This window comes from Centruroides vittatus, unplaced genomic scaffold, assembly GCF_030686945.1.
Source record: "Centruroides vittatus isolate TY-2023 unplaced genomic scaffold, ASM3068694v2 contig_955, whole genome shotgun sequence".
In the NCBI taxonomy this organism is placed as follows: domain Eukaryota; kingdom Metazoa; phylum Arthropoda; class Arachnida; order Scorpiones; family Buthidae; genus Centruroides; species Centruroides vittatus.
In genome coordinates, this window is record NW_027122634.1 from 2,169,980 (window position 1) to 2,185,283 (window position 15,304).

The window sequence follows — 15,304 nt, forward strand, 5'->3', positions numbered from 1 at the left end:
TTCATTTAATCACAAATAAAATGTCAAATGCATGTAAATGCACACATTGTCATGCAAAAATTACTGGCATTTTAAACTTTAAGGAAAATCTTGTAAAATCGATATAATTTGTTCACATAAAGCTGGACAATTGGGAACCTTTTTTAGCCAATTCTTAATAGTCAAATCCACTCTCCGTCGATTACACTTATGAGTTCCTCCAAATTCTGATTTCCTAATAATAATTTGTTTTCACGTAGGAATGGATTAAACTTATATCGGGCTCCCATGTGATTTTGGAATTTCAAATTGGAATTCAATTCGAAAGCTTTGCTTTTCTTATTGTTATTCATCTTTACTCCTGACAATACACAAGAACAATTGAAATGACCCAGATAAAATACTTTTGTTTTTAAACAGCAGAAGGTGAGCATCCAGTAAAAAAATGCAAACATATGGTTCAGAAAAATTATTGCAAAAACACAAAGAATTCTTCGCTCATGCATACACCTAAGTTTTTGAAGCAATGAAAAATAAATAACCTTGTCTTATATGCGAGTAAATATGGTAGTTGATCCTTTCTAATCTGATACTCATGAGACCAAAAGAATTGTTAAGAAAAAACCACTAACTTAATTTATTAATTTTAATACTTCACAATGAGTAATTGTTTCTTTTCCTCTTCCATTTCTGACAAATTGTCTTCATTCATTACTTCAAGACAATATTGTTGTAATAAATTATCACTTCAATCTGATGAACAATTTTCTGTTGCAACTGTTTTTCAAATAACATTTCTGCTTTATAAAAACAGTTGATAATTGTTTCTAGAGAAACAACATCAAGTGATGTCCCTATCCACTGCACAAATTCCAAAAACTGAAATCAATTTTAATATAGTGTCACTTTATCTTTATTATAACTACTTGCTTATAATGTGATCCAAACACAGCACATATTGTTGGTGCACAAGAATAGTGATACAACTCAAAAATTTCCAATTTCGAGTTTATTGTAGAAATGTATAGCAAACTCCCCATATTTTTATGTGGAAGAACAAACACTAATATTTACTTCCAAAATAGATTTGAAAATTTTCAAAATCCAAGATCATAACAAAGCCTTAACAAAGAAACAAGAAACTTTTAAGTGGCTGTTCTGGAAGTTCTATTTTTTTGAGTTGTGTCACTATTCTTGTGCACCAACGATATGTAAAAACTATATTGAAACTTATAATTTTATTTAAATTGTATATTTATAATGATTACAATACAGATATCCCATTTAATACAGATTCATTATAAAATGGTTGATGATAGTCAATTGGTGAGTAACTGCCAATCAGCATTTAGGCTTTAGTAACTTTCAAACCATAATGGAGTCCCAATTTTATGACAGGCCTTTTTTTAGAAGATAATAAATCTCAAACTGTATTTTATAAAAGTACTTACTTAACAGCCACTTAAAAAGCTTATGATGATTTATTGAATTTGGTTTGACAATTTAATGGTTGAAGTTTTAAAGTTTTTGCAGGTAAAAATTCCAAGCCTTACATGATAATTCAATAACATTCCTGGACCATACATAGGTTACTAGAAAAGTTTTGTCCTTTAGGCTTACTTTTTAGTTTTTCAAAATATTCTCCACCATGTTCAATGCATCCAACTCTACACTGAAACAAGCCATCAAACTAGGCTTCCCACTTTTCTTCAGGGAGATCAGCATTCTTGATCTTATACTGCCAGAAGCTCACCATCACTGGAAAAATGCCTTTGATGTGTTTTTTGATTTCTAGAAATAAGTCAAAGTCACAGGAAACAAGATCTGGACTGTACAGAGGGTGATCCAAAACAGTTAGTCCTGCCTTTAACAAAAAGGGGCCATGTCCTTTGACTTATGTGCTGGAATGTTATTGTGGTAAAGGAGCCACATGTCAAGATGAGATCTTAGTCAATGTCCTGGAATTATTGAATGATTTTTGACAGATATGTTTAGGTGTACCAGGAACTAGTAATTACATGGTTTTTCTAGTACAACTCTCTCCACAATACCATGTCTTCGAAAAAAAACACTCATTTTTTTTGTCAAATGTGATTTTCAGACTTCTATTGAAGTTGCTTTATCTTCAAAGAACCAAACTTTGCTCAGAGATTTTGTGAGCATATTGTAATAATATAATCAAATCTCATCACTGTTATAATGCTGCTAACATCCTTGGATGTCCTGGACTCAAAGTGTTTAAGCATTTTTTGGCACCATTGTACTCTGTTGTGCCTCTGCTCCTCCATCAGTGAGTGGGGGTATCCAAAGTGAACAAACCTTCATTAATCCTAGATGCTTACACAGAATGTCATGAATGTATGATGTACTAACATGCAACAGTTTCTGAATCTGCTAATAGATGATCTGCCTGTCTTTGCTGAGAAGTTTCTCTATAGCAGTAGTTTTCTGATGTCATTGTTTCTGCTGGCCAACCTGAGCATGGGTTGTCATCCACACTAAAATAACTTTTAAACACTTTTATACCATTGTGTAATAGTCTTCAAGGAAAGACAACGTTCCCCAAAATGAAACATTTCTTCAAAGCCTTTACTGAAGTTGCACAGAAAATTGTAATGGATGATTGTGTGATATTTGGTTTTCATCCATATCACAATTTTCTAATATTTCATCACTACTTGCTTGGAAAGTACTGGAAGCAGAAACTTGATTTGGACCTTATCCACCTTATTTTTCATGCTCTTTTGAATGGTGAAAGACTCATTTTGCTATGACTGAATAAAAGATGTGCAGGACAAAACTTTCAGAGCAATCTATGCACAATTATCCACAGATGATTTTTCAGTTTTCTTTTTGTTGTTCAAACTTTTAGGGATATTTGATGTCATCCATGATTTTCAATTTGCATGCCATGTAACTTTTAGTTGTTTTTGTGTCAATACTTTTAAATAAATGTTGCGGCTTCAATGATGTGTGTACATTGGCATGAGTTCTCCTCCAGCAGCATTTACTGTTACAAGAACAGTTATTTGGTTTTTAATAGTGATATTCTATTTTCATTTCTTGATGATGTTGCTAGTGTTTTATTTGGCAAGTGTAGAAAACTATAGTTTTGTCTGCATTGTATATATTGCTTTCATAATTTTTAATGATAATTGTTAGATTGTGCTTGTAGTTGATGATGTTATCAATCATGTCTTTTTGTCTCTTCACAAATTGTAAAATTTTTAATATTATGTCTGCTTAAAGTACTGCAGGCATCTGTTTTATCTTTTTATATCTACAGAAAATTTTAATTTATAATTATTATGTACATATAACATATTATGTATTTATTTAATATAGTAGAGATTCCAAAAGAAGTAAAAAAATCAATATACTTACTACAAGATTTAACTGTTGTGAAAAGTGTTGGTCTTTTTCTTACAAAATTAGAATGCTTACAGGTAAATGTTTATTGACTGCTTTTTGAACCCACACAAATCAATTCATTGATTACAGAAAAACTACACTTTAGTTTTTGTTTATTGCAAAAATCTTCACTATTATTTGAACTTCACTGCTTTGTTTTAAAATATCTGAGATGGTTAAGTTACCTATCAATATGTTGAACTGTTTTACCAGTTTATCTTTGACTTTTGAAGGATTTTCTTCTCTTCTTTGATTAATTTCAACTTTTCTTCAAATGTTAACTTATTTCATTTTCATTTTGTTGCCAATTTTACAAAACTGTGTGATAGTGAACGTGACGATTACATAAAAAGAAAAAATGATGATCAGAGCATTGTCTCTGTTTTTTATTTCCCTTTCATAGCCAGCCAGCCCAACAATAAACAAATCAATAAACTTAATGAATGATGGGAATAATCCTGAGGCTTTTGATAAGAGTAAACAAGTTCATTAGTATAATATATTTATACTGTAAATGGGTTCACCTTTCTGTGCACCCATTTACAGTATAAATGGGACAACAACTTCCTAGGGAATGTTTTCTGCATTCCCTAGGAAATTGTTGGATTAGAAAGGAGATATTATTACATGTATTAGATTACTTTTTTATAAAATCGTGTTGGAATTTGGAGTAGTGTGTGTTCAATTATCAAGTTAAACAAATACACTAAGTCTATGGCTGTTAAAAGTGTTCCAAAAAGTTATATCAGAATAAAGAGAATGTTGGATTATTGAATGTCAATTTAGAGAGATTCAACTATACAGGATGAGTCAAAGTCTTTTCCTTTTCATTCCAAAAATATACTGAAGATATATTAGTTTTGTTAATGTAATTGGACTGACCTTAAAAATGATTAAAAAAAGATCCCATCTAATTCCCTATATGTGACTTCATATTTAACTACATTAATTAACAAAATTAATATATCTTCAGTACTTTTGGAATGAAAAAGGTGCAAAGGTGGGTGAGTCAAAATTTATGATTTTTTAAATAAATCATATTTGTACATATCATCAAGTATTGAAAAGACAGTAATTCTTTCTTAATTGAAAGAATTACTGTCTTCTGATGTTAAACTAATATATTTTAAATAAATTTTTAACAATATCACACAAAGGTGCAAATATTTTCCACAGGAAATAGTTCAGTTGTCTTCAGGCATAGATAAATCTTTGAAATTAGAATGGTTTAGAAAAACTATTCTAATTTCAGCTGAGTTCAAATAGAATTACATTCAAATAAACATAGAATAAAGAAATTTCAAAATATTGCTGCTTATCTGAAATTTTAATTCAAATATGCAGTGGTTATGATGAAAATATATAAAAATATGAAAATTAATGTTAACTGGATTAATGTTGATGTGAAATATATGTCTATTATGGATTTTTTAAAATAAAAATAAAATTATTAAAAAATTTTTAAAAATTGTTTAGCAACTTTAAACATTTTATTTAATGAAAGCAAAATCTCATTAAAAGGGTTCAAAGGATTTGTCAAAGGAAAAAAATTATATATATATATATATATAATTTTTTTCCTTTGACAATCCTTTTCCTTGACAATCCCAACAACACACACACACACACACACACATATATATATATATATGTGTGTGTGTGTGTGTGTGTTGCATTTTTTTTTAAATGATAAAAAGAATATAGTAATATTAAAACTTTTTTCTTTTTTCTTAAATATCTTATATATCAAAATCTATTTCAAATGTTGTTTAAGAATATATAAAATTTTCTTAAACAACATTTTTGTATTTCAATAAATAAACATTTTTTAAAATTGAAATTACCTGTTTGAATTTTAATACATGATAATTTAATGCTTTTGCCATTATAACTGCAATTAAAGGACGAAATGCTTTTCCACTTCCATCAAAGTAATATGTTGTTATTTCTTTAAGTTCTTTAGTTGAATTTTGTAGTTCCTAAAAACAAGATAAAATAATTACATGTTCTATGAAAGTATCATTAAAAATAACATTTTATTCATAAATTCTAATATTTAAATAATTTCACAACATTAATAATGCAGCAATTTTTAAAAGCAGAAATAAAATTTATAACTATTACATATGAGTGATTATTTATTGTGAGATTAAAAATTGCAGCCTGGCATTGTGACAATCATATCTTTTATTTATTTCATTTAAAATATATTGTCTTCATCTGAAATTAGTAATATCTTGCCCCTGCACATTATACTTTTCCTTTAACAATCGAGTTGTGCCAATCATCTATTAACTACTTTCAGGGAAAAACTTTTGAATTGAAATAACATGACTTCTGGTTTGCAATGGAACTTCATATATAGTCAATCGGGCCTCCTGCCCATAAGCTTTCCATACTTGAGATTAAGGAAAGACAGACAGATGAAAAGACGGACAAGTGGGAATTTACAGGTTACAATATTTTTTTCAAAATTGCAGCCAAATAAAATATTGATGAAAATACCAATCATGATTTGAAAGATAAAATATAAATCATAACTCTTTGTGTAAATTTAAAAAAAAAAAAAAAATAGCTTTCAAATATAATTATAATATAATTTGTATCATCAGTATATTAAATTAAAATTGCATGGTACTGAATTTTATTTTTCTATTCAAATATTTTGACAGGTTTTAGTTTTTTCCTTTTTTTCTTAATCTTAAAACTATATGTGATAAATGTCATTTTTATATAGTTATGTGCAGTTTTATAGTAAAATCACTTTTATTACCTACAAAAGAAACATTTTATTACTAGGTTTAATCTAAATAAATATAAAGTGATTTAAACTGAATATGGAAGTATTCAAATAGAAAAACTGAGAACCGTACAATTCTAAAAAGTTCTCATTGTTTCTGAAAACTTGTGGGCTAGATATTCGAATACTAAGGGCCGATTGCAGAGACAATATTTAAATGCCAATGATGATTTAGACATATTATATATTTTGTCAACGTGGACATTAATTATTAATAGGGCAATTATACTGGTGTTAATTATAATTAATGTCCATGTTGACAAAATATATAATAAGAAACTAAATAAGGACAGTAAGGCAATAATAATTATGATTTAGACATCATCTAGACCACAGTTCAGAAAGATTTCATTGCAGAGACTACATTTCTCACTTACCAGTTTAGACAGCATTTAGAAACTGGTAATTTGACCTACTTTCTAGACTCACTCAACAGCAGGTTTAGACAACATTTTAAGTTGAGTGGAAGTTGTTGCATTGTTTTGTTCACAGCAAAGTTTAGATAAAAATTGATATTGTTCCTTTGATAAATGTTGTAAATGGGAAGAATTGACAAAATTATTCATTAATTAATTGCCTGGATTGGAAATAACATAATTAAATACTTCAAATTTGTTTTAAATGTTCCAATTCTGATATTCCAACAGATGAAGACTTAAGACTACAATTAAACCAGATGCTTTTATTTATAATTCAAGTATCATGTTGGTTATAAAACATTAATGCATTTTGGGGTCATTGTTGTTATAATCCTCTGGTCAGAAGATTCTGTTACACAAACAGAAATCTTAGTAATTACAAAAAAACTTTCTACAAGAAATAAAAAATAAAATATTTAAAATTATTCATGTTGACAATTACAAAGGGAGAAAATAATACGACGTCTAAATAATTCTTTAAAAATCTATTCCAAAAACGAATTCCAAATTCAACATAAAATTCTAAATCTGGATTTGTTCATGTTTTAAATTGCATTGGCTATGAAATTAAACATTGAAATGGAAAGAGATTGTCATTAATTGCCAAACAATGGTTGTTGACAACCATAAGATTTTATGCTGCCTGAAGCTTTCAGAAGATAGTTGGCAATATTATTAAAGTTTTTCTGATGTTACACAAACAAATAACCCAATTGACTGAATGACTTCTAAAAGAGGGGAGTAATGACGAAGAAAGTAATAGCCGACATTTTGTCAAGGTTTGTTTAGAAGTATCCAGAAATAGACTATCGTCATCTTTGCAATGCCTTTTAAACTGTGGTTCAGCCAGCCAACATCTAGACGTCATTCGGCTGTTAAATGTTGTTTAACGTAAACTTCATCTCTGCATTTGGCTATAAGAGTTCCTTGTAAGATGTGATCCTAATGAGTTTACACAATAGCAAACAAGCCAATTCAGGAATCAAGAAATAGTGTTTTACTCTATCATCAGAAATTCTGATTGCATTACAGTAATATAATGACTAAGTAGTCTGTGATCTGACTTCTCAAGAAATTTTAATATTCTAATTAACTTCAATCTCTGTAATTACTAACAATGTTAATCAACTAATTTTTGAATACTTGATGCTAGTTAGTTAATAATTACTTCATAGTCTGTACAAGGAAAACTGGCAGCACTGTTATTTTACTCTCATTGTTTTAAAAATGAATTACAATCATAGCTTATTCTTATAAACTATTTTCTCAGAACTCTTTTTGAATCTTGAAAGATCTCAATTCTTAAAAGTATTAGATTCTACCCTTGGTTAATTCCAACAAAGACCTTGTATGCATATGTCTTGATTCACATGATATTTGTTTCTCTGAAAAAGTTCAAATTTACTCTGGAAATAATACAGAACATGACAAAAACTATGTTCTATTATGTCTGAAGGCAATTTTCCTTATTTGCTTATGAATGGATCTGTGCCTAAATTCTGTTAGGTACACTCAACTGTGTCAGGGACCACAAACATTGTCATTTTGACCCTACTATATCTTGAAAACCAAGTCACAAAACCTAATTTGTACTTGATTGCTTTTTGTTCTCATTTTAATTGTTAAGAGTAAGCTTGAGAGAATAAATCACACAGGCACAAGATGAACATACAGGCTTTATTGATTCCAGGATTTATTCAGACATGCTGTCCGAAATGCATACCCTCCAGAATCAATAAAGACAATATAGTTGTGTTTTTCTGTACAATTCACTCTCTCAAGCAATTTTATGCTTACTCATAATAATCATAAAACCTCACTTTTACTACATTTTTGGATTTCTCATCACAATTAATGGAAAATGGCAAAGTTTAATCAAAATTGAGCAATCAAACTCTGCAAATAAACAAAATTTTGTAAGCCACATAGAAGAGACTTCACTAATGCTCCACCTCAATAAAATTAATGTTTACATATTTAAACTAAAACTTTAGATACAATTAATCTCTATTTTATTTAATAATTTTATATATATTTTAATCCTTCAGTGGATGCGTTTCTCAGAAGCTCATAGGAGAGCACATCACAGCAATTACACTGCATATGTAATATTACTTGATTTTAATCAATAATTAATTATTGTTTTGAAAATGTGAATCAGATATACCAGGAACTTAATTTTACATTTTATTGAACAAACTGGTTATAAAATATCATGATAAAAAAAAGTCACTCCACCTTTCTCTTATCTTCACCTTCACACATGGCACATCTAATAACTATATTACTATGTTGTATAAGTAACAAATATATCTACTGTCTACACCACCTTTAGTAGCATTGTAGTCCAAATTTATCACAGACTTGTTAACTTCCTGATAAACTTGGGAGTGTCATGCTTGGCTTAAAGAAAGATTACAACTTTTTGTTTGGAACTATTGAAGCAATACAATAATCATACCAAAAACCAAATAGACATGAATTTATTTGTCTGGTTTTGTTTAGAAGAAGTTCTGGAGGTATTTCTTGTTTGTTTTTCTTCATTGTTCCTGAAAAGGTAAGCCCTTTATTCAATAAATCTATGGCCAAAGGATTGCTACTGTAGTAATTGTCTGTAGTAACATTTCTTTTTTCTATTGGCACAAATAGTCTTCACTATTTCATTGGCCTTGTTTGATCTCTCATAGGGTCCCTTGCAGCTGCTTTTCACAATAAATCTCAAAATTAAGAGTATAAAAAGGTTTTAGCATCTCACAGAGCATATATTTATATACCATATTTCACAGGCTTATTAGGAATGTATAGTACAAATCCACAGCATCCTCTAAAAGGATGAAGCATCTTGTCAATTGTTGTACAACTCTTGATGAAATTCTCAAATTGGTGCAAGCTTTTCAGTTGTTTTTTTGTTCATCCCTGGTTTCTATATTGTCAAATCTAAGGGCACGAAGCAAAAACTGAAAATATTTATAACTGAAAAGGCCTCATAAAAGGATCATTCCTGTACCATCAGAAGACCGGAGCTCACAGCAATTAGTGTGACTCCCTTGTTTTTAATATCAATCAAATACAATGCTCCAAAAAAGGCTTTTATTTCTGTTTTGGTGGTATATCTGCAGTCTCTATCTTCTGCATACTTGACTTCAGCCTTTTCTTTCTGAATATATCTGTTGGTATTTGTTATGATTCCTTCAATCATTTGATCAGTAATAAACAATTGAAATGTGTCTATTTACTTATTTGTATTTCTGGCAGTACCTTTTGATCCTAGTAATTTTTTCAGAATGTTTTTTGCTTTTGTCTTTCCCAAATAAAGAGGTTTACTTATCCACAAAATGTCTTTTCCTATGTAGAAATGATAATCGTCTTTTTCTTTCTGCCTCTGTTCACTACTTTCTTCTACAACAAAGTTATCTATTTCATCTGCCAATTGTTCAGAGTCACTATCATGAAAATTTACTTCTATAATTTCCTCCTCTTCTGACTCACTTTCAGTGCAATAATCAATTTCTTCTGGCTCTTCACTTTCTCCAATCAATTCTCTTAATACTTGTTCCAAAGCTCCTTCCAACTCTTCCTAGTTCAAAGGTTTACGAGACCTAAAGACATCAAGAAAATACAGATTTTGTGAAAGCTAACTGGAACACTTATAGACTAATGCAAGTTTAACAATTTATAGAAAACTACAACATTGTTCATTTGATATATTTATTCAATAAACTTGCAAAAATTGACCTACTTTATTAAATAAATTAAAAAATAAATAAATATAAAAGTATACAGACATTTTACTTACATGGCAAGGCAAATAGCAGCAGTTACAATGCAAATATGCTACCACTTGATTCAAAGCTTAGTAACAACTAAACAGTTAGTAAAACTGACCCGATTTCACATGTACACTGTAACATCTGGTTTGAATAATGAATACTAAAGCATACTTCTGCAGTAGTTAAGTACAATGTCAAACAAAGAACTTTATCTCTATTTTGCGGCAATTTGCTGCGGGTGTGCCCATCAAAGGGTTGAAACAAACTGTAATTGAGACTTGAGATTATTAAAAACTATTTATTAATTAAAAAAACTTTTAATTGTTATTAACATAGTTCTAATTTAAAAAATTTTAAAAGATTAAATTAGACAGATGATAAACTTAGGAGGCAAATATCAATAAAATATGGATTTCTAGGAAATATTTTTAATTATTATTTTTATTTCAGATGAGACACCATATTTATATTGTTTATCTTAAAATACAATATATTACTTATAAACAAATTTATTTTTAAGTAAACTAGTTTACCGTAATGAATTGAATATTTATGCTAAACTTGTAATTTTATTCATCTTAAAAATTTTTTTAAATTAATTTAAAAATTAGAAATTATGATTAATTTTTTCACAGAATTATTTCATAATATACAATTTTTATCAGTATAAACCTTACTGCATAATATTTTATTAAAAAGTTATTTATAGAATAACTGATAAAAATAAATGAATAAATTTATCATTAAGATATATTCATTTGTTATTGTTATAGTTTCATAATTAAGTAAACTAAATACAAAATAATAGTTCATATTAGAACAGCATTTCTTTTAGTTTACTTCTCACTTAACTCACAAATTCTAAATATTTAAAATTATTATATTTCTAAATAAAACAGAAAATTAATTACATTGATAAAATAAAAATGTTAGTTGATTTATTAACATTATAACAAGATAATATATCATTTTAAACAAAACTTCTACTGTATACAGAGGAACTAATTCATTGATTTCTGAAAATTAATATTGATTTCTTTATTTGGTAACATAAATTTTTATATTTGTATTAAAAATAAAAATAATAATAATAATAATAATAATAATATTTATTTTCGTAATATGGAATGATCCAGTTACAAGGGGGAACATAATTTAAACATTTGAAAATTTTACATTAATAATAGTATTTATCTTGAATTATTTGTATTAAAAATAATGTAATAAAAAGCAATTTATAATAATAAGTGGCATTTTTTTTTTTTTTTTAAACAACAGAAATATGCATCAATATTAATTTTTAATGCAATCAAGCTAAAACGGACTTTGTTTAAAAAAATACATTTAAAATTTTTAAAAAGATTACCCTGCACAAAAATCATGCTGTAACATACTTTTCTAATATCTTCATAAATCTTTAAAATATCCAATTGGACAAACTTGAACAGATCAGTAGCTGAGGTGCTAGGAACATGGCCAGGAATATGTGCAGCAAATGTCTGACAATATTTTTGAAAACAGTATAAATTTCTTGCATTTGTCAAACAAAAAGAAGCACTTCTCCCACATGTTGACTTAAAGGCACAAATCTGTTGAAAACTATATTTCTATAATTGAAAAAAATAAAATGGTAAAAATTGTACATTTTTATTTTATAAAAATGAAGAACATACATACTCTATATCTATATATTAAACATACTCTATATTTATATATTGTATTTTAACGTTATCAATAACCTATTAAAGTAAATACTTCCCGATTATTTAATCAGATCACAATTTTAAAGTGAAGCAGACGACACTTATGCTCAAATTAGGCCTAACACTGTACAAGACTTTTAAAGTTCATGAATACATTTAATAAATATAATACTTACTTTAACCATATATAAATTGGACGATAATCTATAATTCAAAATAGATAAAAAATTTCTCCTTAAATGATGTAATTTTTGCAAAAATCCATACCGACATAAACCATCTCCAATTCTCATTTTAAAACCGGGAAAAGAAAATGTTTAACGCCATCTAGTGTAAGAAATAACATTTCATATTTTAAAAATAAATAAATAATGAATAAAATCGTATTAATTTATAAAAATTTTATTTTTGTTTTAATTATGTATTTTATTATATTATTAATATGCAATATTAATAATATGCTTTCAGTTTTTGTAATTTTTACATTAGTAACATTACTTTTTTAAAATAAAAATATTATTTCTACGCATTTTTCATACTTTTGAAAAATAAATAAATAATTTTAAAATTATAATTTTAAATTAAAAATATGAATTAATTTCCTTTACGTTTGAATAATAATAAATATGTAATATTTATATACCAACTTTTTCAAAACACTTTTTTAAATGCTAAATTTTTTCAATGTATAACAAAATATATTGCATTTAATTCAATAAATTCTGTACGAAAAAAATTATTATTATAAATAATCATGAAAATATTAAGTTAAAATATCCTTGAACTTATGTTCAAGGATACTTTAAATAACCTTCCACTTTTCTCGTGATTTATCACTTCTACTAGTTGTGATGTTTTGCGTTATTTTTGAGTTATTTTTACAGGGATGTTTTCATTATTCATTATTTTTTGCTTGTAGCTTATTGCAATTTTTTACGATGAATTTTTTTTTTTTTTTTTTTTTTTTTTTTTTTGTAACTCTTTCCGCCCAGTGGGCACTAAGAGGGCCTCTTATAGCAAGCCCATTATAGGTTCGGCCAGGCCCACAATGAGGCGGCCGGATGGTGAGGGACGGGGACAGACATATCCTGACGGACCACCCCCCGAAAAATTCCTGGGGATTTTTCGACCCATCCGGATTCGATCCCGGGTCTCCCAGGGCGGTAGGTTGCTAACCTTGACCGCTCGGCCATCCGGCCGCTGAATTTATATATTTGAAAATAATACATTATACATTAAATCACTACATAACAACTACGTAATATGTTTTTAGTGCACTCGGATAATTTTTAAATACAATATGAGGTATATAATATAAAATTTAATAGTTATTAATTTAATGGCAAACTTTATGTAGAATGGTATTATAATAGTTGCAATAAACGGTGTACAAACTTTACAATTACTATTACACATTACAAAACAGATTGCATATAAGCAACGAAAAAGCTAATTGAACTGATTGAAAATTATCGTATAATTTGTTTTATAAAGTACTAGCTGACCCGGCCACACGTTGTTGTGGCTCAAAATGTATCTATTATAAATCTATAACACTTCCCCCGTGGGGGAAAATTTCAAAAAATCCCTTCTTAGTGTAAGTTACTTGACGTACCTATTAAAACGCAATCAAAACCGCATGCAAAATAGTATAAATTGAAGCAGAGTTCTTCACAGTAAGCCTTAATCCTGTCCCTTTCCCCGCTGGGGAATATCGAAAAATCCCTTTTTAGTGTATATTCTGTTGACGTAACCTATTAAAATGCAAAAAACCGCATCTAAAATAGTATAATAGAAGCCGAGTTCTTCATGGTAAGCCTTAATCCTGTCCATTTCCCCCAGTGGGGGAATTTCGACATGTATATTATATAAAAACACGTGCGTATTTGAATGCAACGTGGTGTCAAAATTTCAAAAGAATCGGTAGGAACAAACGAACGTTATATTTTATTTATATAGATAGATAGAAAATGATCTGCTTTAGTCCATTCTCACAGAAAAACATAATGCCTCACAGAAAAGCAAACTTAGATCGTCGGAAGTTAGCGCCATCTGTTAGACATAAAAGCCTTAATCCATATATAAATATATTTTTGAAAGGGGGGAAATGGTGGTCTTCACATATGCCAGAAACCTTCGCGGGAATGTATTAAACAACTTCCCAAAGTTTCATGGCAATCGGATAAATGGTGTAGTAATGCATGAAGGACAAACAGACAGGCAGGCTGACATACATTCATTTTTATATATATAGATTTGTTATTCTAAAATCTCAGAATATTCATTGAATATACACTGAATCAACGAGCTAGAACAGGGGTGGCCAACAGTTTTTGCCCCGGGACGGATTGGAAAGAAAAATTTTATCACGGGCCGAACGAAATATTAAAATTAAATGATGCTAAATAACATAAGTTCCTGACGCATGCGCAATGTCATTTTACAGTGTGAAGAAACGTACAGGCAAAAAAAAAACGCCGACCGGCAGGCGGCGCTGTGCGTCACATGTCAGCATAAACAGAGTGACGTGGCGGAATGGCAGATGAGTTTCTCCCGGAAGGCATTCTATTCACTTTTCGCGTTGGCCGTCTACTATAAGGCCGGCTTTGGTCGCTTCGTGACCTCTCTCCTGTCTTCCTCGGACTGGCCGTCTTCTATAAGGCCGACTCTTCGGTCGCTGATCATCATCCTGTTCTTCCTGAGTATAAGCAAATAGCAATAAACTCCTCTATCAGGCAAAAGCAAAAGAAAAGCAAAAGTAGATGAGTTTCAGTGAGTGTGGGGTCTTTCGTTCTTCAAATAGTGTAAATTTATAACAGACAAATACAAAAGTTGTAAATCTCTACAATGGAATTTTTTTTAAAAATGAAGAAGTATCGCAAATCCATTCGACCAATTATTGGAAGTTAAGTACCTAATATTGAAAAATTAATCGCGGGTCGCATAAACCCATTACGCGGGCCGTATGTTGGCCACCCCTGAGCTAGAACATACTATATAACTTTTTTTTTATCATCTTCTTTTAAAAACTCTTTCCGCCCTGTGGGCACTAAGAGGGCCTCTTTTTGCAAGCCCATTATGGGTTCGGCCAGGCCCACAATGGAGCGACCGGGTGGTGAGGGACGGGGCCCGACATATTCGGACGGACCACCCCCGGAAAAATTCCTGGGGATTTTTCGACCCGTCGGGAAGCGAACCCGGGTCCCCCAGAGCAGTAGGCTG

The 15,304-nt window shown here is 29.4% G+C and overlaps 1 protein-coding gene across 1 annotated transcript; it reads right to left on the bottom strand.

Annotated features, from left to right (window-relative positions):
- Window positions 1-78: 78 nt before the first annotated feature.
- Window positions 79-12,390, bottom strand: LOC136985164 (uncharacterized). Its single transcript, XM_067282373.1, has 5 exons — window positions 12,259-12,390; window positions 11,774-11,986; window positions 5,235-5,369; window positions 695-858; window positions 79-214 (listed from the first exon to the last, which is right to left on the bottom strand). Exons 1-5 carry the CDS (start codon window positions 12,373-12,375, stop codon window positions 79-81), a joined length of 765 nt encoding a protein of 254 aa, XP_067138474.1. The 5' UTR covers window positions 12,376-12,390.
- Between the last annotated feature and the right edge of the window lie 2,914 nt (window positions 12,391-15,304).